Genomic DNA, 22,677 nt, shown 5'->3' with positions numbered 1-22,677 from the left:
GAGATGGAGGACTAAGAACCAGAGGACTTCCTGAGCCATGGACTTCGTTTTCCTTCCCTGAGATACGGTACTCTGGACTGGGCAAAGGGGGGAAGGAAGGAAGGACTGTGACTGTGTTTGTGGGTGTTTTAAGGGACTTTGGGATTTTGATGAAGACACTAGGTCACTACTTGAAGTCTGTATAGCATTAAATAAACATTTCCTTTCCTTTTCACGAATCTCTGGCATTGAGAGATGTCTTTCCTCTGGCGGCGGACATAACGGACCCGGGGCCTTTTAAATAATAGTATATTGTCCCAGGCCCCCCTTGTTGTGTTCTGTAACAGTACTACTGACATTTGACCTAATAATTCTTGGGGCTGTCTTATGCATTGAAAAATGTTTAGCAGCACCCCGTCCTCAACCCACTAGAAGCCAATAGTGGGAGACAGGCAACATACTCAAAATATCCAAATCCATAATAAAGTTACTGGTGAAAATGAAAAATGTGTTTTTTATTTTACAGAAAAATTAAACGGACTTTTGGCCAACCTAATATATGCACATTCATGTTCATAGTGGCACTATTCACAATAGCCAAAAAAAAAGGTGGAAATGGCCTGAGTAGCCATCAATGAATGAATGGATGGATAAACAAATTGTGGTAGCTACACACAATGGAATATTATTTGGCCATAAAAAGTAAAGAAGTAATACTGATACATACTGCTATCTGGACACATCGTGCTAAGCGAAAGAAGACAGACACAAAAGGTCAAATATTGTGAGATTCCATTTTATGAAATATCAGAATAGATAAATCGATAGAGACAGAATACAGATGATGGTATAGTGCTTGTCAGCTGCTGGGGGAGGAAGAAAATGAGGAGCAAATGGAATAGATACAGTCTTCCTTTTGGAGTAATGAAAATGTTTTGAAACTAGACAGAGGTTATACAACATCAGGACTGTTGTAAACGTCAATGGATTTTTCCTTTTAAATAGTTAACTTTATGTCAATTTCAATGTCACCTCCATTTTTTAAATAACAACAAAACACACCTGGGTCAGTTGTTAGAGGACAAAATTTCTAGTCCTGGGTTCTAGGCCAGCTGCTTATAACTGACCTCTCTGAGCCTCAATTTCCTCTTTTACAAACAGGCTGTGAACAGATGACATCTAATATTCCTCTCATTAACTGGTACTCTATGTCTGCAGCTCTGAATTTTTAAGAATTATCATATAGGAATTTATCTGAAAAACAAAGCATGAAGCACTGCATTAATGTTCTCAGCAAAAGTCTTACAGGAAAGTCATTAGAAAGTTTAACAAAATTGTTTCTCATAATGACTTTAAATAAAAGTGGCCCTAAACACTAAAAGGCAATTCAATGAAGGCAATTCTGCAAGGAGTAAAAACTAATGTGTTCTAAGAGTATAGTTTTCTGGCATCCAAAGACAGAAATTAGATAATCTAACCACAGTTATAAATATACAAGTAAATAAATAGATGAAATTAGAGAATCTAGAAAGGTTAACTAACTCTTGGGATTTTTTCTCCAGTATCAATTCTCTGGGGCTTTGGGAGACACTGAGTGTCACAGAGTCTGAGGTCTTGAGTGTTGGCAGTCTGCATTTCTGTTTTAGAGTTAATACACATGTCCCTACAAATGAGATAAGCCATAAAAACTGAAGAAACTCCTAAAAAGCGTTCTCACAACCCTACTTTTTTAAGGTGACAGACTATAGCAAAGCTGATTGAATAAGCAAAGCCAAAATTTTCCTCAAATGTACCTTGGATATATTTCAAAATAAATGTTGACTTGACTTATCAGAATTTCCCACAATACAGTATAGTAGAAATAATTTTGGCCTAGAAAATGTAAGCCAAGTGATATCAGCTTCCACAGCCAAAAAAAAAAGAAAAAATCTTACTAACAGTCCTATAAACAGTCTGATTCTGTAAAATGTGCCACAGATGACTGAGACAATCAACTTGTTGTGCAGAATTTTTAAAAAATAAATATCAATTCAGTTTTGAAAAATAGGCATCATTCACATCCACCTAAACATCAGGTAAGTCAATGAATGTAACCCAAAATGAGAAAAGGACCATTTAAATTGCTCCTCAGTTTTCATCTTCTTAAAAGGCACATCCAAAAACTATATATACAAAAGATACATATAAAAATCATGTCACAACCCAGCATTTAAAAGCATCCTGACCCTTAGTTGGTTAGAGCATCGTCCCAACGTGCCAAGGTTGAGGGTTTGATCCCTGGTCAGGGTACATACAGAATCAACTAATGAACGCATAAACAGGTAGAACAACTATCGATGTTTCTCTCCCTCTCTCCTTCTGTTCCTCCTTCTCTCCCTTCCTCCTCTCCTCCCCCCCCAAATCGATAAATAAAATATTTATTTTTAAGAAGCATCCTTTTGATGTAGCCTAAATTCCCATGACCCATCATAGGCTTCATCTACTTGGTGTCACAGCTTAGAAAAGTTATCTAGTTTCGTAATTCAAACACATGTGATGTAAGGCCACTGTATACAAAATCATCAAGTTTTAAAAAGTATAAAAGCTCTAATCATCACATATTTGCTTAATAAAAGCAGTGGGTTTTAATTACTAGTTAACATGACATACTGTAATCATGCAAAAGTCTTATTTTCCACTTAGCATAAAATTTTCCTATTTCTACATCAAGCTGTTACCAAATTTATTACTTACTATTTACCTTATTCTGTCCAAAACATATTATTGAAAATTTTTGATATTTTAAATGAATTCTTCTTTCAAAGGTAATTTCAAAGCTTATTTGCATAACTAGGTTAGCTCTTGAAGACTATAAGTATTATGCTTTAAAAAGCTTTCTTTAATTTTAAAAGAAAATTAAATTTGCTGTACTGCATTGACTATGAGGTCTGATGTTCTCATTTTCCAAGTTTAACAGTACAAAAAAATTAAGTTATATGTCCAATATAAAATTAGTTAACCAATTTATTCTTAAATTTGAATCAGTGTAACAATTATTAATTTCTAGTCCCATATACAGTTTATACTTTAGTTAACCCACACTGAGTGGTTTCTTTGTGAAACATTTTGATTCTCTATGCATAAAATTCTAATGTCTAAATAAAGAAAAGCTTGTTTTCATTTTTTCTAAGTCTACAGCATTTCTTCTACAAAAAGACACCTATCAGTCTTGCTCACAAATCTGGAATGGGCAATTAAAACTGTGCCTGAATAGCACTGAGTGTAAAAGTAAAGGAACAGTACAGCAGCATGTAAGAGTGAGCAGAGCTATGCCATGCAAAGCTGACCAAGCCTTAACACTCCAGAGCCTCTGTCTGCCAGAGTCAGAACAGATGGGCCTCCAATCACTTCCCTGGGAACCTGAGAGCATCAGCCTGAACTCTGGTCCTCTCCATAGGTCTTGAAGATCTAACCCCCTTCACAATCAATCCAAACCCCTTAACAAAGAGGATACAAGGCTAGGGCTTTTGATGAAGTTTGACCCATTAAGGCCTGTCATCCACTATGGGGATTGCTGAACATATTTTCCAGACTAATCTGAACCCACTACTCACTGTTATCTTTCATCATGTCCAAGAGCTAAATTTATTCAATTATCAGTTCTCTCCTGTTCTCTACCCACTGTACTGTTCTTGCTTTTTCCTCCTCTGTCCAACTTCCCACTGCTTCCCTCCCTACCACAGTTTCCTTCCAGGAAAGCTATGTTCCAGAAAAATAAACACAACTGTATCCTCAAAATCTTCACTGTCTAAGTAAAAGCTGCCTCTCCTGCATCCCTCTCAAGGTCTGCTTACTCTTTTATTCATTATGTACCCCAACTTCATTAGGCAGGGTCGCGGCCCCAACCTCCCACCCAATTTCCTGTTAAAAGAAAAACCCTCCCTATGCAACTCCAGAATATCAGAATTAGCTGGGGGCATTTTATAGTCCCACTGCCCACATTACACCCCATGCAAATTAAACCAGAATAGCTGCGTGTGAGAGCTAACAACAGAATTTCCAACAGTGCAGCAAAGTTAGGGTAGAGCATTAGTAGTTTGTCAAGTTCTCCAGGTAATTCCAATATGCAGTCACAGTGGGAACCACTGATCTCCGAGACTCAAAACTCTTGACATGTGGCATATGACATTCTCCTCTATCCCAGGTACTACATAACCTTGAATTATTTCAACATATGTAAGCATAGTAGACCCAACAGTCTATTTTTAATTATCATAAGCATTTCACCTCCACCAACTTTCATGCAACTCCACTTCAGCCACTACAGACCACACTCTAACTTCATCATCACCTTGTCTTCTCTGAATGGAAAATGGGAAAATTAACTATCTCTTTCTCTGACCACAATCTTCCAGTCCTAAATTAGTTACAGCAACTTCATCTATTTTTCATTTACATTCCAAAGTGCAGGCACTAGGTTCTTCTACTTTCTCCTTACTTAGTCCACTTCTGTATTCACTTCCCTATCAAGACTAGACACCACAGTTCACCATTTCAACCACTCTTTTGCCAATATCCTCATTTACCACATTATGTTGTAACTGCCTGTTTATTTTCCCTCACATACCATATGCTATAAGTCACATGAGGACATAAATTATGTGTGTTTTGTCAACCATATATTCTTAGTGCCAACTATAACATTTGGCACATACAGTAGTATACTGTCAGTACTATTAAATACACAGATTTTCTGACCAATCATCTAAGTCAATGTTATATAAATTAAGATTTTTTCCCATAATAATCTTCAATAGTTTATTTTCCTCTCTGATCATTAATTAATTGGCATCTTAACTGTAGGGAACCGCCCTGCCTGGTTTCAGAAACTGTACCCCCCATGGCTAAGGCTGAGTAAAAAGACCTTGAGACCATAAACCACTAAGGAGACAAAGTTTATCTTCCTGGCAGAGGCCCCGCCTCTGCCCCCTTTCACTTCACCCTGCTTGGCTCCAAACAGATGACTGGTTAGCCAATGACAGGTGAGATTCCTCAAGGGAGGGACAACCTAAGACAGGCATGGTCACGAGGGGCCCTCAGGGAAGGACTTGGGGGCTAAGGAAAAGGGGGTGATGGACCCTCGTCCCTTGGCTTTGACATAGCCTGGAGTTCTGTCTGTGAGAAGTCTCCTAATCTCTTGGCTGCCTTACTTCCCCTGCCCAACTTAAGCCTGAAACAATGCCAGAAGTGGGTGCGGCCCTGTGCTAGAAAGGGCAGGTTCCCCAGGCGATCAGGCCTAAGAAAGAATGCATAAAATCCTGTGTAACCTGCTTTGCTAAGAACACCCCCAATTTAAAAGATAAGGGTCAAAGTACAGAATGAGTTTGTTTCCCCCAAGTTCTATGGCCCTTTAGCTATCTGACCCTGACTCAGAATAAGCCCTCATAGTTCTTTGAATGTTATCTATTGTTTGATCATTACTGCCTGACAATAACTGATGAGCTTTCATGTAAAAGTCCTGTATTCCTATGCAAATTCGACCCAATGAAAGCCCACAGAGGAACAGGCTTCTAGTCCTTCTCCTTTGAGAGATCAGACACCTTTCCTCCCCAGGCAGATCATGTCCTGGTAGACTTATTCTCAAGCATGGCAGATGCAGGGGGCGGGGGGTCTGTGGGTGGAGCTCCCCCACACTTAACATTTAGGTTCCACTTGCTTTTGGTATGTATGTCAAATCAATTCATTGAGTAACTACTATCCATAGGACAGAGAGAAGGGGAGAAGAGTATAAAATGTTAGAACAAACAGAAACTATTGGAAAAATTAAATGAACACTTGAGAAACTTTTCAAAGCAGGAAAAGATAATTCATATCACTATCTTTAAGAGTGATTTTTAAAAATTTAATGAAAATTCTACCTCATGTATGTTGAAACAAGAAAGGTATAGAAGTATCTAGACTTTTTAAAATGGAAAAAGGAAATAATACTTTTACTTTTTACCAAATACACTTCTGTGCTGATTTACTTTTCAATAAGCACGTAATTTTTAAACAAAAACTACATTAAAAATACCTATTTTTAGATTGCACATACCACTTTCCTAAAGACACACCATATCCTTAACTCATTTTATTAACATTGAATTAGCAGTCACTTAAAACATTTAAGTAAATACACTATTACTATTTATTTCTATCAGCAATGATTATAAAGGCTAACATAAAACTTCTACTTCACCAAACAAAACACATGAAACCAACATCCTGTTTGAGAAGGCAAAACAAAATAGTTGGTCAAATTACGGTAATAACAAGGAAAAAACACAGATACAACTTTTAAAACAAATTTGTATATGGAAAACCTTAAAAAGAAAAAATATATATTTGTATAATGTCTAGGTCTAACTATTTAAGTAGTAAATAAAACTGTTTAGACATTTAATAAGAAGTATGCCACTAAGAAGGTAGAGGTGTGAGGGCAGACAGGTAGACAGGTGGACAAGATGTCCTCAGGGATATCATGTCTGAGCTATGATTCCTGAACCCGGAGTGCTGCTGAAATAACAAGCCAGTCTAGTAAGAAATCTCCAAAGTTAAGACCCAGAGACTCAGAATGTGCTGAGAAAAAAAAACACGGATAAGCACCCCAATAATTATGAAATAATGCAGACAGGAATTCAGCAAGAACTGAGCAGGTTACACACACAGAGGAGGGCAGGGTTGGAATAATATGGTCTCTGCTTTGGGAGGAGTCTTCCTCCCCTCACAGGTGTGGCTAACCATGAAGAACATTCACAGCAGGGCAACTGAGGACAGGAACACTACAGTTTAGGTCACTGTAGTCAGCATCCCCACTACAGAGAATAGTGGTTGTTAATTATCCAGCATTGCAATAATGTAAACCCCAACCCCTCTTCTCCCTCAAATTTTCAGTAGTCTTCTACACACACACACCCCATCTAGACATGATAATAAAACTCCCCCAAAAATTATACTTTCAAAATTCAAGTTAGGAAAAAATAGCATGACTTAATTTCAGCCCCACTTTCCTCGATTTTTTTATCTTGCATATGATACTTGATACCAATTCCTGAAGCTACCTAAAGAAAATTCAATGCAAAACTTAAATACCATTTGACATCTAAGCACAATCAACAAAAGTAGATAAATTGGACTATGTAAAAATTAGAAAATTTTGTGCTACAAGTGATACCGTGGAGAAAATGAACAGTCAACCCACAGAATGGGAGAAAATAGTTGGAAATCATATATCTGATAATGAACTAAATAAAAAATAGACAAAACACCTAATTTTATGTGAGCACAAAGGTTAAGGGCTTTTCTGTTTGGAGTAATGAAGTCTGTAACTTATTGTGGCAATTAATGCACAGCTCTGTGAATAAAAGCCACTGAACTGTACTGAATTATATGCTTTAATTGGATGAATTACATCATATGTGAATTATATCTCAATAAAGCTATTTTTAAAATTACTACTTACTAGTTAAACAACAAAGAAAAGTAAAATAAATAAAACAGGCTAAAGGGCATACACACAGAATAGATTCAAGATAAAAAAAATACTAAGAAATATCTAACAATAAATAAATAAAGTGCGGAAAAGGTACTACCTTTAATGCAGCAGTTCTTAGTCAAAGGCACTTTTGCCCCCCAAAGACATTTAGTAATGTATGAAAACATTTTTGGGTATCAAAATGGGAGGGTGGGGGCCACCATAGCAGGCAAGGATATTGCTGTGTGCATCCTACACTGCATCCTAATGCACAAGACAACCATCCACAACAGTGAAGAGAAAGAGGAAGAAAGATGGAGAAATTACTTATTTTGGATTAAAGAGACATAATAATGATGTTGCTAGATTAGATCCCGGTTCAAACTAGGGAAATCTGTATATACTGAATATTAGATGGTAATGTGGAATTACTAGTAATTTTATTCAGTGTGACAATGCTATATAGGTCTATCAAAAAAACACCCTTATTCTTGGGATATTTAGGAGAGTATTTTGAGGAGAGGTGACAAAGTACGTGCAATTTACTTTAAAATGCTTCAGCTACAGTAACAAAAAAAGTAAGACAAAGAATCAAGTCTAAAGCAAGCACGACAAAATGTTAACAAATCTAAGTAATTGGTACACAGGTTCTGATAACTATATTTCTAAAGGTTTCCATATGTTTGTAATTCTGCATTATAAAAATTGATAGTAAATATGAGTATTTTCCTCAAAACACTAAAAATATGTAGAAAACCGCTTAGATTTTCTTACTTAAAAAAGGTATAAACCACTGTATACCCTAGGGCCAGAATTACACATTATAACATGGTAAAATCTGTAGGAAAAGATGCACATATTTAACAACACAAAATAAATTTATATTATAGCAAAAAAATATCCATAAACATATACTGGTTCAGCCAAAATGTCCATTTAGGGTTTTTTCCATAAAATAAAAGGAACCTTTTTCATTTTCAACAATGACTGTATTGATTTGGATATTTTGAGTATGTCAGCTATCTCCCACTTGGTAGAATGTTGATTGCTCTCAATTAACGTCTCAATTTCATTGTTAGTTTCAATTCAACTGGTCTATCCAACAGTGGAGCATCATCCAACAAGAAATCTCCAGCACAAACTTCACAAACTACTTTTGACACATTCATTCAGTCACAGCATGTTCTCCATACAGTGCACAAATCTTTTCTTTTGCAAATCTTTTCTTTTGCATTGTGTTTTAACCTTTCTTGAAATAATGAAGCATACTTAATAGGCCAAAAATGTTGCATATTTTCTCCTACCTTCAATATTAAAATGGCTACACAAAAATTCACCAATTTTGATGTGTTTTTTGTTTTTTTGTTTTTTTTTTTAAAGATTTTATTTATTTATTTTTAGAGAGGGAAGGGAGGGAGAAAGAGATAGAGAGAGAGAGAAACATCAATGTGCAGTTGCTGGGGGTCATGGCCTGCAACCCGGGCATGTACCCTGACTGGGAATCGAACCTGCGACACTTTGGTTCGCAGCCCGCGCTCAATCCACTGAGCTACGCCAGCCAGGGCTTGATGTGTTTTTTTTTAATGCACGCTGATATGACAGCTGTTGCAATACAACAAAATTGTTTCAAATGAAGTTCAAGACAACTAAGCACTACGAGAGCCATCTTCTGGAAAACAAATAAACTTACTGACCAGCCCAATATACACTTATAAGAATATATGCACCAATTACAATAAAAGATGAAAAGCCATGAGAAGGGATGTTATAAATCATTAAGAAACAGACCAATGCTTGAAAAGAAAACAGAATAGGAACAAGTAACTCAAAACAGAAAATATAAATGGCCTATAAGGATATGAAAAATTATCAACCCCACCAGTGCTCAAAAAATCCAAACTTTTAAAGCAAAAATATAATTTTCACCTACGTGAGAGGCAAAGAAAAAAACTGTAAGTCAAATTTATTTATGATTTTTAAAAGCTAAATATAATATTAAAAAATATAAAGTTATGCTGTTGACATTGGTTACCATACAATTTTTAATACAGTATTCATCTATTTCTATTTTATTAAACATATTTAATCAGAAATAGAAGCTGAATTTCATCAAATGCTTTCTTGGAATTTCCTATAATATCAAGATTTTTTCTTGCATTTCCTGCATTGACTAATCAATAAAGTTATCAGTTAAAATAACATTTCTAAGAAATGACCCATTTTTGCATATCTGCAATGACTCCTGCTTAATTGAGGCATGGTCCTCCTTAAAGTAAAATCTGACACTAATCTATTTTACTTACAATTTTTACACAAACAATCATACATAAAATTGTTCTACAAATTTATATTAAATGAAGACAGGAGGTTATACAAATTTGTACTTACGATCCCACTTTAAACAGTGTACAAATATAACACAGAATACTGAAGATAGGAAGTGTGCTTATTCTGAGTGATGAAATTAAAAACAATATTTCTTCTTTATTTTTAACTTGATGATTCAAATTTTATAAGCATAAATTATGTTAAAAACTGTCAAAAAAGCTGCCTTCATCTGAAAAAGAGAAATAACTTGCTGTGAATGCCTACATAAAGAAAAGGAGATACCTGTATCACCTACTTCAGGCTCCAACAACAGAAATAAGTCTGTGAATTAAAATGGTATCATCTCTAACAGGTTATACTTCTCCTATGCTTAGACGGCTCAATGTATGTGAATAAAGAAAAAGAAACCTGGATTTCCACCAACAGTGTGAGAATTTTAAAAGGTTGAAAATTATGTTGCTAGAAATTTCTATCACATTCTTAGAAATAATTAAACATTTAACAATGCATTACTTATAAAACATCTAAGAACAAAATAAAAGTTTAAATTATATTAAAATCATTCTTTAAAAAGTTCTCTCTGAATAATGGAGTTTTAATTCACTCTTTTCCATGAAACTATGGAAATGTCTTCATGGGGGAGGGGAGTATTATTCCCGCATACTTTTCAAAGCCAGAAAGGAAACACTGAAAGGAAATTAAAATCTTGACTATCCAGGTTCTTCACTAATTCACCTACTATCCGATAAATTCTTTGTTCTCTTCAGATCCTGTCACTGTGACACTAAACTAAAAGAAAACAAATTACTTTGATATAACACAGTATTGCACATGCCATTTCTAACCCAGCAATCTGTCTACTCCCTACCACTCTGTTCAGGCCACATTATAGTACGTGATAATCCTCACATACCAAGGCCACTATATCACTATTACCTCATGAAAACTAAACGGATACACAACAATACATCTTAAGCTCCTCTAACAAAAGTGAATTAGAAAGAAATAGAAAGAATGGATTTAATGTATACACTAGAAGACTTCCAGTCACAAAAGTGTTCCTCTACTCAAGTACACTCAACTTACACCACAGCAGTCCACTGGTACAAAAGCAAGACAAAACAGGCCATGTTAATACATGGTCCCCTTCTCCCTCATTCATACAGGACTATAACAATGCAAGACTAAAAGTGCCAATATTCACCACTCAACTTCTACTTTTCCCCACAATACATAATCCAAGGAGAAATCAAGCAACACAGCCTATTACAGCAGAGAGAGCAGGATCTTAAACTCACAACATAACTGAACTGCTACCAACCCCCTGCCTTCCCTCTCTTGCTCACGGAATAGGGCGTCCTCTAACCCAGCAACAGGAGCCATGTCATACTGAGTGCTCCGCGTTGGCTAGGGCCTCTGCTGACAATTTTGTATGTTATATACATATGCAAAACACAGACTATAAATCTATACTTATACACATCTAATTCTCACAACAACTCTAGCAAAAGTTAAATTACTGACTGTTCTATAAATGAGAAACAGCTAAGTCATAGGACTAGACCATGAAAACTGAGCTGGGTTTAAAATTCAAGCAAGTTCTGAACCAATACTTTACAATGACTCTCAAGAAGGCTTTTACAAAGGAGGTAGGGCAGTGCAGGGGGGAGGAAATGGGCCAAATTCTGCGAATGTATCTGATTAATCAAATGAAAGTAATTTATTAAGATTTAAAAATTTGACTTCTCAGAAAAACCTAAAGTAACTAAACTGACACTAACCCTTAAAGTTCTTGGTACTCTTTAATATGATGTAGATTTTTGTAGGTATTAGTATTTAGATAACTTTTAGGGTATGTTCTAGAGCTGGTATAGATTAAAATAAATTTCCATCACATTCCTGAAGGCTACACAGTAACTCAATATCAGAACAATGATTCTGAAAGTACTACCAGATCTCTTAGTTCACAATTAAAAAAGCACAACAGTGTTCATTAACTCAGAGATTATGAGCCTTTTAATCAAGATAAATTCAGACAAGAGGCATAGAATCATAAAAGGAAATTATATCAAACTATATTTTACAAATGTATATAAAATGTTTCATTTGTTTGCCCTTTAAATTAACAATGGAAAATATTTTTAACCCTATAAGTGAAGTTTAACTTAAAAAAAATCAAAGTTAAATTCTCTGTTATGGCCTGTTTGATATATTTGAGAGGAGAAAAAGGTAAAGGTTGGGCGAACAACTAAGTTATCAAGCTACAGACCTACAGACATAGAGGAGAACAGTAAAAGACAGAGCAGGGGTGGAGGGAAATCAACACATCCACTAAGTGACAGGGGAAAGGGGAAAAATAAGTCTAGAAAGAAAAATACAGACAGACATAGCTCCACCCACAAAGGACTTTGATGGCATAACCGCCTGCTAAATAAAATGTTGGTAATAACAAGAACACATCACTGGTTAAGTATAACAGTTTATTGTGCTATTACATGAATGCCGATAACTGCTATTGATAAAGAGACTAAAACTATTTATAGGTCTAATATCTATACTTAGAATTCTAAACACAAATTTTATTTGTAATAACTTAGCCCTAAGTCCGTTTCCTAACCCACAGCACAGTTCTAAGACCAATCAAGCCAGCTACATATTTTTTATACAAAGGATTTTAATAATACTCACGTTTATATTCCTTATTAAAGGAACTATTCAGTAAAAAAGCTTATATAAATTTAGAGCTACTTTACATAAAATATTATCAAATTGACAAGGACCACAGTACTTCCCATAGCAGAAAACTACATTAACACTGGCATTTTTAAAGCATGACATGAGATTATACTACAATTTTCCCTTTCTCTTCATTTGTAGCAAAATGGCCGGAAGAAATTTGGTTAGTCGAAAGTTCTATGTATGACCAATTCATATTATACAGGTGTCAACTCTCTTAATTTCGTCCTGAATTCAGTCTAAATCTAGATCTTAATGCAACACATAAATTAGAAAGTTAATAAAAACAGAAAGAATTAGATCATGAGTCATTAATCTGATATTTTAAAACTTCCTCAATGAAACAAAGACAGAAAACAGCTTCAAACATTAAATTCCAAGTCACAAAAATAAATCACTTGCTATTTACATCTGAGAAAATAATAATAAAACTTCATAGTTATTGAGTGCTACTGTGGGAAACACTTAAAATGTGTTATTTCACTGAATACTTATAACAACCCTGAGGGGTAAGGACCATTCATTTACAAATGACACAGGAGAGAAAACTGAGGCTCAAAAAGACTGAAGTCAAAATGCTCTGAAATGACAAAATTTAGATTCAAATCCAAATAATCAGACACAAGCCATCATTCTTAACCAAAAGCGTATACTCTCCTTCCAAAACTAGGAACAGTCAATGACTGTGATTTGTGATTAGAAGTGCATATATGTGGAGAGAGATATAGCTATAGATATAAATGACTGACACTCTGAGTCCCAATATGAAGACAATCTAACTTTGGTAGTCCTGTAAATTCTGCACTAATGCCCATTTTTTATTGAATATTCTCAGCTATCAGATATTATCTTGTAGAGCTTTTTTAGTTCATAAAATACATTGTAATAAATTATAAAATACTCTTAAACCTAACTGGTTTTTCTAAAATTGCTATGTAATCAGCACATCCACTAAAGCATACTATTTCAGTTTCTTTTTCTGTTTTTTTGTTGTTTTCTATCTTTCAAGTTTCAACCTCCCACTAGCCCATTTCCTCTTCTTCTGCTAAACTTTACCAGGATTAGACTATTGGAACAGTTTAAGTGTTGAACGCTCAGGTACTATTATTCAAGAAAAAGCATCAGATGTTCGTAATTAACACTGAATATGAAAATAGGTGATTGTGTTAATAGTTGCAGTTTGATTAAACTCTGAGAAAAATTCCGAGAACGAAATGCCATCTCAAACTCCTGAAGAGAAATCAAGAACAAATTCTAAAGTACAATATTATGATTTGGAGACACACTGGAGGACACATAATATCTTAAAATCAGACCATGATTTCCCAAAATTTATGTAATAACTAAAATGAGGTGAAATTTTATTTCATACTTAACTCTTCCATTAAAACTGTACAACTTTCAATCGGTTTTACAATTCCCAAGCCTCCTATGATGGTGAATCCAAAAGCCATTCAATTGCACACACACTTGTTGTCCCACAAGTCTAGCCTGAAAATAAAAGTCACAATACAAAGAATCACAAACTCTCTCCTGTGCCAAACCAAGGCCAGGGTAAAAATAGCCCCAGGGTTCCAGAAGCAAAAGGAATTCAGGTTTAAATACAGTAACACTCAAGGACTCTCCAACAATGCAGGGCTAAGGTCAAAAGCAAAGCAGGATGTCAATTTAGGGATTTCATAGAGGATTCAGAATAAAAAGATTCCTCAGGAAACTGGAGAAAACAAGGCAATCAGCCCACAACTGTGATTTACCACACTTGATGTACGTGAGCCTCTTGTACTAACTTAAAAATCATTAGACCAGTTTAATTTTCACATGTGAGCGTAGAATCACTACTGAACTTTTCTGGCACATATTATTTCTAAGTATGCAGTGGAATTGTAGGTGGGTGAAATCCTCTAACAACGTGACACCGAGAGGCACTTTAGTCTAGAGACTTTGGTGGCAGCTGCACTTCTTGGAAATATGCCCCCAAATTTTCCAACTTGTTAAAATTCATGACCAAATTTTTACTCATGCTTGCAAATTTTCAACATAGTATTAAAGCTATGAAACATTTAATGAAGTGCCACAAAAATCAGCATAATTGTACTATCATAAATAAAGCTTTCTTTCAATTTATCTAGATCAGGAATACGTTTTTAAGTGGTACACAAGAAATCACAATAAAATTTAAACAGGACAAGGTACAAGATAAAATCCAAGCTGTTCTGCATTTATAATGGGCTACATGAAAATAACATCAATCTAATCAGATTTTTCCAGTAGGAGAAATTAAGAGACTTACATTCCAACTAAAAGCTTGATGTTCAACTTTTTTTGTCAAATTCTTTTTTGTTTTGTGGCCCCAAACACAATATTAAACTACAATGCACTAATAAAAAAAAGTTTAATGGACATAGTGAGTAAAGAATCCATGAAGGGTAATTAACGTGATAGTTTAAATTTACCACACGCAATGTTTTCTTAGTAATTTTTCACTTTTACCTTAATTCTACTGCAAGGAATATTCAACATTCATTTGACAGATGTTAAATGAGGATTACTAAGCCTCCAGCTGGGTTCCAGACACCGGGAATGTGAACCCCATCTTCAGGAGTGTACATTCGAGTAGGGGAGAAATGGAAAATAAGCAAATAAATGAAAGGTGCATGGGGACCAAGTATTACCTTCACCAGGGTAATGGAATTCAGCTGGGTCTTTTGGTAAAATTTGGTAGACCTCTTAAAGGTATGGATTAAAGTCTTTTCAAGGAAAAAATAATGACAAATTCACCGATTTTGCTTCTCTGTTGTCATTTTTTCTTTCACTTCACACTGTGAATCTGCTTGGAGCAAAAGCAGACAGTTGAGATGGGCTGACTACAGTTGTAAGAACCTCCTTTTAAAGCTGCCATCTCATCCAAACTAGCAGCTGTACCTGGAGTTATAAAGCTAATATAAGTAATTACCTTTTCTTCCTCTTCATTTTTCACCCTTTAATTATATTACTTGTTTGCTTCTGACAAAAGACCTCAAGGCTTTGGCTGAACCATGGCCCAACTGGCACAATTTAATTCTAACAGTTAATTTTCTGAGGGCAGATTCTAGGTCTGACTCACCACTAAAGCCCCAGAACGTAGCTCATGCCTACCACACAGTAGGTGTACTTGTGTTTGGTAAACAAATTAATCCACTAAAAATAATGTCCAGTACAGTTCATCACAAAGCCTTATCAAAATCATCCTAAACAGCTTTCCTTTTAAAAACCATACCAAGATTTTTAGGATTGCCAGGACTGATTAAAAATAAAAGATTTCCTACAAATATTTCTAAGTATATACACACAAATGATTGCTAACCTTCAAATAAGTAAACTTTTACAAAATACTTTTTGGAACTTCCCTTTCAGAAATTCTTTGGCATCGGTTTACGAACCACATAATAAACTACCCTCATCACTAGTTTGCAGGACATGTTCTCAGTCTATTTGTGCCTTTCACTTCTTATAGTCTACTCTTCACCTCCTCTGTAACCACACCAATGGCCAGGGGACATCTTTTTCCTGGGACCACTGCCCACCTACTGAGAAGTTAGTGAGCCACAAAGCTAGATGGAACCTAGGACCTGAATTCATAGTAGTACAAGGCATATAGAAAGAAAAAATCGGATGTACTAAAAACTACTGATATTTGTAGAATGACTGACAGTTCATAATGAGTTGCATACCCTCTTTCACTTCATTTCATCTTCGGAATAATGAGAGAGCAGCTTAGGAAAGTGCTACTATTATCCCAGTTTTACACAGAAGGAAAATAAGGCTCAAGAAGTTCAAACTGCCCCAATGTCACATCATAAATAAGAGGTGAAGTCGGGACTCACCCTTATAATGCTTAACATACAGGTCATTTGTGTGCTACCTCACTACTCTGGTAGGTATCGATAGACATAAGTATGGATTACTATGACTCCAGCCTTATTTTTCACTCAATTTCAACCATGTTTTTTAAATGGTATGTTAAAAGTTGTCTACTTGCTTTAATTCAAAGTTCAGTCTCTTCACAACATTTTCTAGCTTAACATCCTTTCAATGCCAATGGACCTAAAGTTCTTTTCTTGGATAGTTGCCTTTACAGTGTCATCAATTAATAATTAAGGAAATAGCTCATGTTGTTTAAGAACTGACCCATCGCAAGCGTATTCCTATTAACAAATATATCAACAAAATCAAGTCATAATTTTTTACTAATCATTTATTATGAGCAAGCGTGTATCAATGTGAGTGTGTGTTTGCGTATAAAAAGACTTGCCCTACAAGTCCACAGTTCCTTCCTTGATGCACAACTCATTGCATCTCAGGATTTCCTAAAATGAAATACCAGAAAGCCTGTAAGGCTCAATATTAGTCCGATATTAGAGAAACAAAACCAACAGATTAAACAACTTCGAAATGTAATGCAAATTCTATCGCCTTCTTTGAGAGTAAATCACCTCAAAATCTATGAGCTGTCCTCCAGAGAAGAAACCTATTACAATTCCTTTAGGCAAATATCTTCCAAATTTGTTTGAACCATAAAATCTTACTCCCTTAACAACTATTAACCTAGGACTTCTAACAGTGCTGCTCTTTACACCTCTTCCCCTCTGTATCTTATTTTTTTAACCACAAAATCAACAATTAGTGCTAATATATTAAAAATCAGTAATCTGGATGGAAGTAACTTAACCCAAATATAAAATAAACCATTTTTATTTAACATCAACTAATACCCCACATTTGCACACAATCCATACATCTATTACGTTTAAATAACTAAATTTTTTATTTGCTATTTTTAAAAGCGTAAGTGTCAATAAGCTGGTAATTGCTTTTCCCATGAAACGGCCTCCAGAGCATAACAGACGCTGGTGCAAATTTGGCGTGTTTTCCTACATCTTCTACACCTTTAGTTTTCTGTGATAATAAATGCTCTAAATAAAGACCCTGATAAATATGAAACATCAAAGAATAGTTTCAAAGTGTGTTTAATGAAAACTAACTGATAAATATCTCACCACATTCAATGTTGTGAAAATTAAGATTAATTGAAATAAATTATCAGGTAAACATCCCATACCTAACTAATTCTGACATACAGAAGTTTACTCTTATTTTAAAAATGGGAACAGGGGGTTAGAAGGTGAGTGGCTACTAAACAAATAATTTTTAAGTTTGACAAATTTTTTGCCAAATGTTGTAGGAGTAACATTAAGAATAAGAAGTCCTGCCCTGGCTGGTGTAGCTCAGTGGATTGAGCGCGGGCTGCGAACCAAAGCATCGCAGGTTCGATTCCCAGTCAGGGCACATGCCTGGGTTGCAGGCCATGGCCCCCAGCAACCGCACATTGATGTCTCTGTCTCTGTCTCTGTCTCTTTCTCCCTCCCTTCCCTCTCTAAAAATAAATAAATAAAATCTTTAAAAATAAAAGATTATATAATACATTAAAAAAAAGAAGAAAAAGAAGTCCTAACAGGAGCAAAGACAGTACAAGGGGGAAAAAATGGGACATTAAAAAAAAAATGACCTCCTGGAGCTGTATTTTCAATTCGCACTAATCTATCATTTTTCACAAGTTTAAAGTTTGTACATATTTGCTCAATTGAGTATTTTTCTCTTTTAGCTTAATTTAATCACTTGTATGACTTCTCATTTCTAAAAAGGTTTCCAGGATCTATTTTGACAAAAAGCAAAACATTCATATGAATGCTTATCATTATTATGTGTCTACAAACTTGGAATCCTCACCTTGTTTTAATAAAGCCCTAAAAATAGTATTCTGGTGATTATCAGGTACAAAAAATTAATAACACATTCCATAATGAACCACAAAACCAACACACAACTTGGAATAAGAGGACTTGAAGTGACAGCTGGCTCCACCACTCACTACAAGCAAGCCACTTGAACTCTCAATCTCAGCCTTCTCATCAGGCTAATGGAGATGCTATCACGTACCTCAATGTCAAAATCTGAAAGAACCAAGTAGATAGTACGATCACTACTTTCTGAGCATAGGATATGCTCATTGAACAGGAAAATCCTTCATAACATAGTTCTTCAGCATATATCCTACTACCTAACATAAATCACATCTTCTAAAACTTGCTTATCTAATGTTAGCATTAGCAGAAGCAATAAAAAGGAGTCCCATGCTACGAATTTTTAGTAAGTAACACTGAGTAAAAACAATTTTTTTAGAGACACATGGACTGATAGTCTCCCCCAGGCAATCCAATGTGGGGATCGAAGACACAACCCAGGTATGTGCCCTGGCAGGGGATCAACCTTTGGGTGTATAGGACTCCAACCAGCTGAGCCACCCAGCCAGGCCAAGTAAAATTTTTGTATCTAAAATATTTTAAAATAGGGCTATTTCTGAACCTTGTTTAAATAAACCAAAAAGCTAAAAGTAAAGCAAACGTCTCAAGTAATGGTAACTTTTCGGTTTATCTGACTATATTCAGACAAGGAAGTAGCCTATTTTAAAATCTATCAAAAGAGCTGAAAACAACACATTGAGAGCAAAATGGTCAGAGTTCTGTTCTGACAGTAAGAGATGGGATTCTAGTTTCTCCTTTGCCACTAATAATTGTTTGACCTTGAACAAGTCTCTGGACTTCAGTTTTCTAATCTATAAAATGAGTACTCAAAAACAGAGATGAGATCCAAGTAACATTGAATCTGCACCTTACTTCAAAGAGGCAACCCAGCCCAGCGGCAGCAGACTTGGCAGGGCTGCCAAGGTGGGAGCCCTGGCTCTGCCACTTCCACGCTCTGCACGGCACACACAAAGCACTCAAGTGCAACTTACTACTGACACTGACTTACTGTTAAAAACATGTTCCTGAAACACACAATCATGTTAAAGTACAAAAGCTTAGAAAGTTCAATCTTTCCCATTCAGGACACTGTCATTTTATTGTCTTAGTAGACACAATAAGTTCATGTGAAAGCATTACGATTGTCTTCAAATGTGCTAACCTAAGCCAAACTGAATCAAAAGATCATCTCATATAATATTGTGCATTTAGAGACAACTGAAAACTTATTATAAGGCTAATTATTCTCACCAAAATATCACACTGAAGGTAAAAATAGAGATTCTGCCACTTCTAAGGTTTTTTTTAAACTAATACTGCTAATGACAACAGAAGCTTATGATATACCATGATCTGCAGGAATGAAATAAACTCCAGAAATGGGAAAAAAAAAATCTGTGGAATTTAGAAATACAAAGGGACCTACAACCTACTGAAAATAAGTAGTTTGTGAATTAAAAGCAATCAGTATTTAATAAACACGTCATATGCCAGGCACTGTGCATACATTTTTAAGCAGAAATACCAAAGTAGGAAGTTCCTCAGAGTTAACCAAGTTGGAAAGACAAGTAGGTCCTTTATTATCACAAACGTTTTTATTTCCTTTGTGACCCAAGTAAGAATACTTCCCTTTGCCCATTAAAATTGATTCCTATCCGGGCCGCAAAGATGCCCAAACTAGTTCCCGACAGCTGACACCGAAATACTCACAGGACTTCAAGTGAGTAGCTTTTAAGACATTCCCTTAAATCCACAAACTTCGGAACCTGTCTTCAATGATACCTACACCTGCCTATGTATACATAATTGTGTTCGCTGTGTCAAATACCTTGTTACATCAATTTAGTTCATAAAGGGAAACTCTTCTTCTTCAAAAAGTCTGCTTTTTGCAGTGGACATTGGGCACTAGAAATTGATTGGCTAGTCATAGCTGCCCTATTTCCACTTCAGGTCCAAGGGGGAAAAAAACTGTTCCCGAGAGACAGTGCCAAGGGAGCATTAAGCAATCAAGAGGGTGGATGCTAATCACAACTTTCTTCTTCCCACGATTTAAGCGAAAGGTGACTGAGTGTGGGAGTGGGGCTTACCCAAGTGTCGCTGAAAGAAAGAGAAGGTCCACCTCAAAGGTGGGGTGGGACACAAACCGTTCTGGCCAAGTGACAAACCCAGGATGCTGACCGAGCGCGGATCCAGAGGGCCGTGGAGGCCGGAGACTGGAGAAGGGACAGCTCGGGCACACCGTGGGGAAATGGGAACCAGTGGCAACGCAGAGAGACCCTCGCTGCCACACAGCAGCATGTAAGGGGACACCACGAAGGGAGCGGCAAGTTAAGAGGTAGGGACAGCAGGAGGGAGACCAGTGCCGGGGCGACGGACAAGTGACAACTGCGAAAGAAGAGCACAGACAGCAGGAGGTGGTGGGACTCTGTTGAGTCAGCACAGCTCCTATTCAGGGGGCACTTGTAGGATCCCGACTGCTCCTCGGGCCCCGCAGCCCGCTGCCGAGGGTCGGGCCCGCCGGCATGAGAAATGATATTCACTGGCGGACTGACACCGATCCCTTCCCCATTTCACAGGTAAACACTGGCCGCCGTCGCCGCTTACCTCTGTTAACATTATTACACCCCAGGGAAGTGAGCTCCTCCCTAGCCTCGCCGCATGGCAGCAGCCGTAGCAGCAGCGAAAACTGCCCGAGCCGCCGCCAACGGCGGCAACAGCTCCTTCAGTCCTTTCCCGGGCGGTAGCTTTACTCGGCTTCGCAGGCTTCCCCCCGGCCCGGCTGCTCGCGACGGACGCGCCGCCATCTTGGAAGAGCGACGTCCGCGTCTCCCCGTGACGTGCGCTCCCATTGGCGGACGCGGGAGCCGCCGGCGTCTCGTGACTGTCTCCATAGCGCCGGCGCGTCGAAGAGCGGAGACCGGCGTCCGGCGGGCCACCCGGAGCAGGTGACTGGGCTCCTGGAGTCCGGCGCTCAGGCTGAAGAGGGATGGCGGGGCTTGGAGAGAGGCCCCATTGCCAGGCTAACGAAGGAGCCGGCGCGCACGCCAGCGGGAACCGCTTGTCCTCCGCGGCTCGCCGGAGTCGGCTGGCCCTAGGGTGGAGCGAGATCGACAGAGGCCGAGCTTTTGATGGATGGCGCTGTGGAGCTCGCGCGTCTCGGGGACTAGGCGGCAGCTGTCCTGTAGAAGAGCTTCCCCTTCTCATTGCCGTGGCCCCCAGGGCAACCGAAGTGCACGCGGGAGGTTCGGCTCGCTGCACGGTCTGGACCTTAAAAAAGATCCGAAAGTGCTTCTTGCTCTGTCTCTCTTTCCTAAACTTTGACAGAAACTTTCCTATGTCTGTACCAGTCCTCGGCGAGTTCTTTACTGGGGTACGCGACAGGTTGTGGAAGTGATACGGGGCGTATCAGCTTTACCCAGATCCCAGCAGTTAGGACTGTCGCTGATTAGTTGATTGGCGAGCACCTGCATAACAATGAGGGCTTAGAGAACTATAAAAAGAAATTAAAGTCACTTTTGTTTTTTAACAGCCATCTCTGCTGCTTTATTGGCTTCTCGACCCGATGTGTTGTCTGTCAGGGTGAGTCAATTTTAGCAGGTGTCATTGTAGTGAGTCTCAACATCAATGGGACAGAACTCTGGAACGCAGTGTCCCTAAAAGCCCCTGAGATAACATTCTGAGCCTGCCACTGGTTACAGTGTGTGGAAATGGAGGCAGTCATTTCTACCTCAATTGCAATGGAAGTAGTTTACCTGAACCTGCTGTGTTACCCACTTGTAGAAACCAGTTCCTAAAAATATTGAGAAGTAAATGTTCAGATTTGACATACAAAACCACCTTCCGTTTTTGTTTTGTTTGTTTGTTTCTACAAGGGGTACAAAGGCATTTTGGAAATGCCTTTGCCAGAGTTCCTTTCCCTTTGCCAGAGTCCCCACCCCCATCTCCGTTCCTTAATAATAGTAGTTTTCAGAAAATGAAACTTACTTAATACATTACTGTCATCTCAAAACATTAAGTAAAGGTAGTACAAACCTTGTGCTACCTCTATGCTATTGCATCCTTACCAAGGAAGCGAGATGGTTCATTTAGATAGGCAGGAATTAAAGAAAAATCCTGATTTTAGTCCGCTCAACTAATTGAGGCCAAGTAGGTTCTGTTGTTTTAATATGCGTCTGATAATTTCCTATTTCTGATGCAGCAAAATTCTGACCTCTGCAACACAATAAAATGTGTTACTGGTATTGACATATTAAACCATGAATCAGAAATAAGATGGGGAAATACTACCGAGACTAACATTAA

The 22,677-nt window shown here is 37.3% G+C and overlaps 1 protein-coding gene across 2 annotated transcripts in view; it reads right to left on the bottom strand.

The window, feature by feature from the left end:
• The window catches only part of SNX13 (sorting nexin 13), a 123,251-nt gene extending 100,916 nt beyond the window's left edge, over positions 1–22,335 (bottom strand). Inside the window, exon 1 of one of the 2 annotated variants that reach the window (XM_045827322.1) lies at positions 20,980–22,335. In XM_045827322.1, the coding sequence (XP_045683278.1) occupies positions 20,980–21,579 (600 nt within the window). In that variant the 5' untranslated portion in view covers positions 21,580–22,335. The remainder of the gene's footprint in view (positions 1–20,979) is intronic. The other variant, XM_045827323.1, reaches the window with a different exon arrangement.
• Positions 22,336–22,677: the final 342 nt, after the last annotated feature.

The sequence above is a fragment of the Phyllostomus hastatus genome, unplaced genomic scaffold (genome assembly GCF_019186645.2).
Source record: "Phyllostomus hastatus isolate PE091 unplaced genomic scaffold, TTU_PhHast_1.1 phas_scaffold_78, whole genome shotgun sequence".
Taxonomy (NCBI): domain Eukaryota; kingdom Metazoa; phylum Chordata; class Mammalia; order Chiroptera; family Phyllostomidae; genus Phyllostomus; species Phyllostomus hastatus.
The sequence above is the reverse complement of the archived record's forward strand: the minus strand, read 5'-3'. Positions and strand labels throughout refer to the sequence as shown.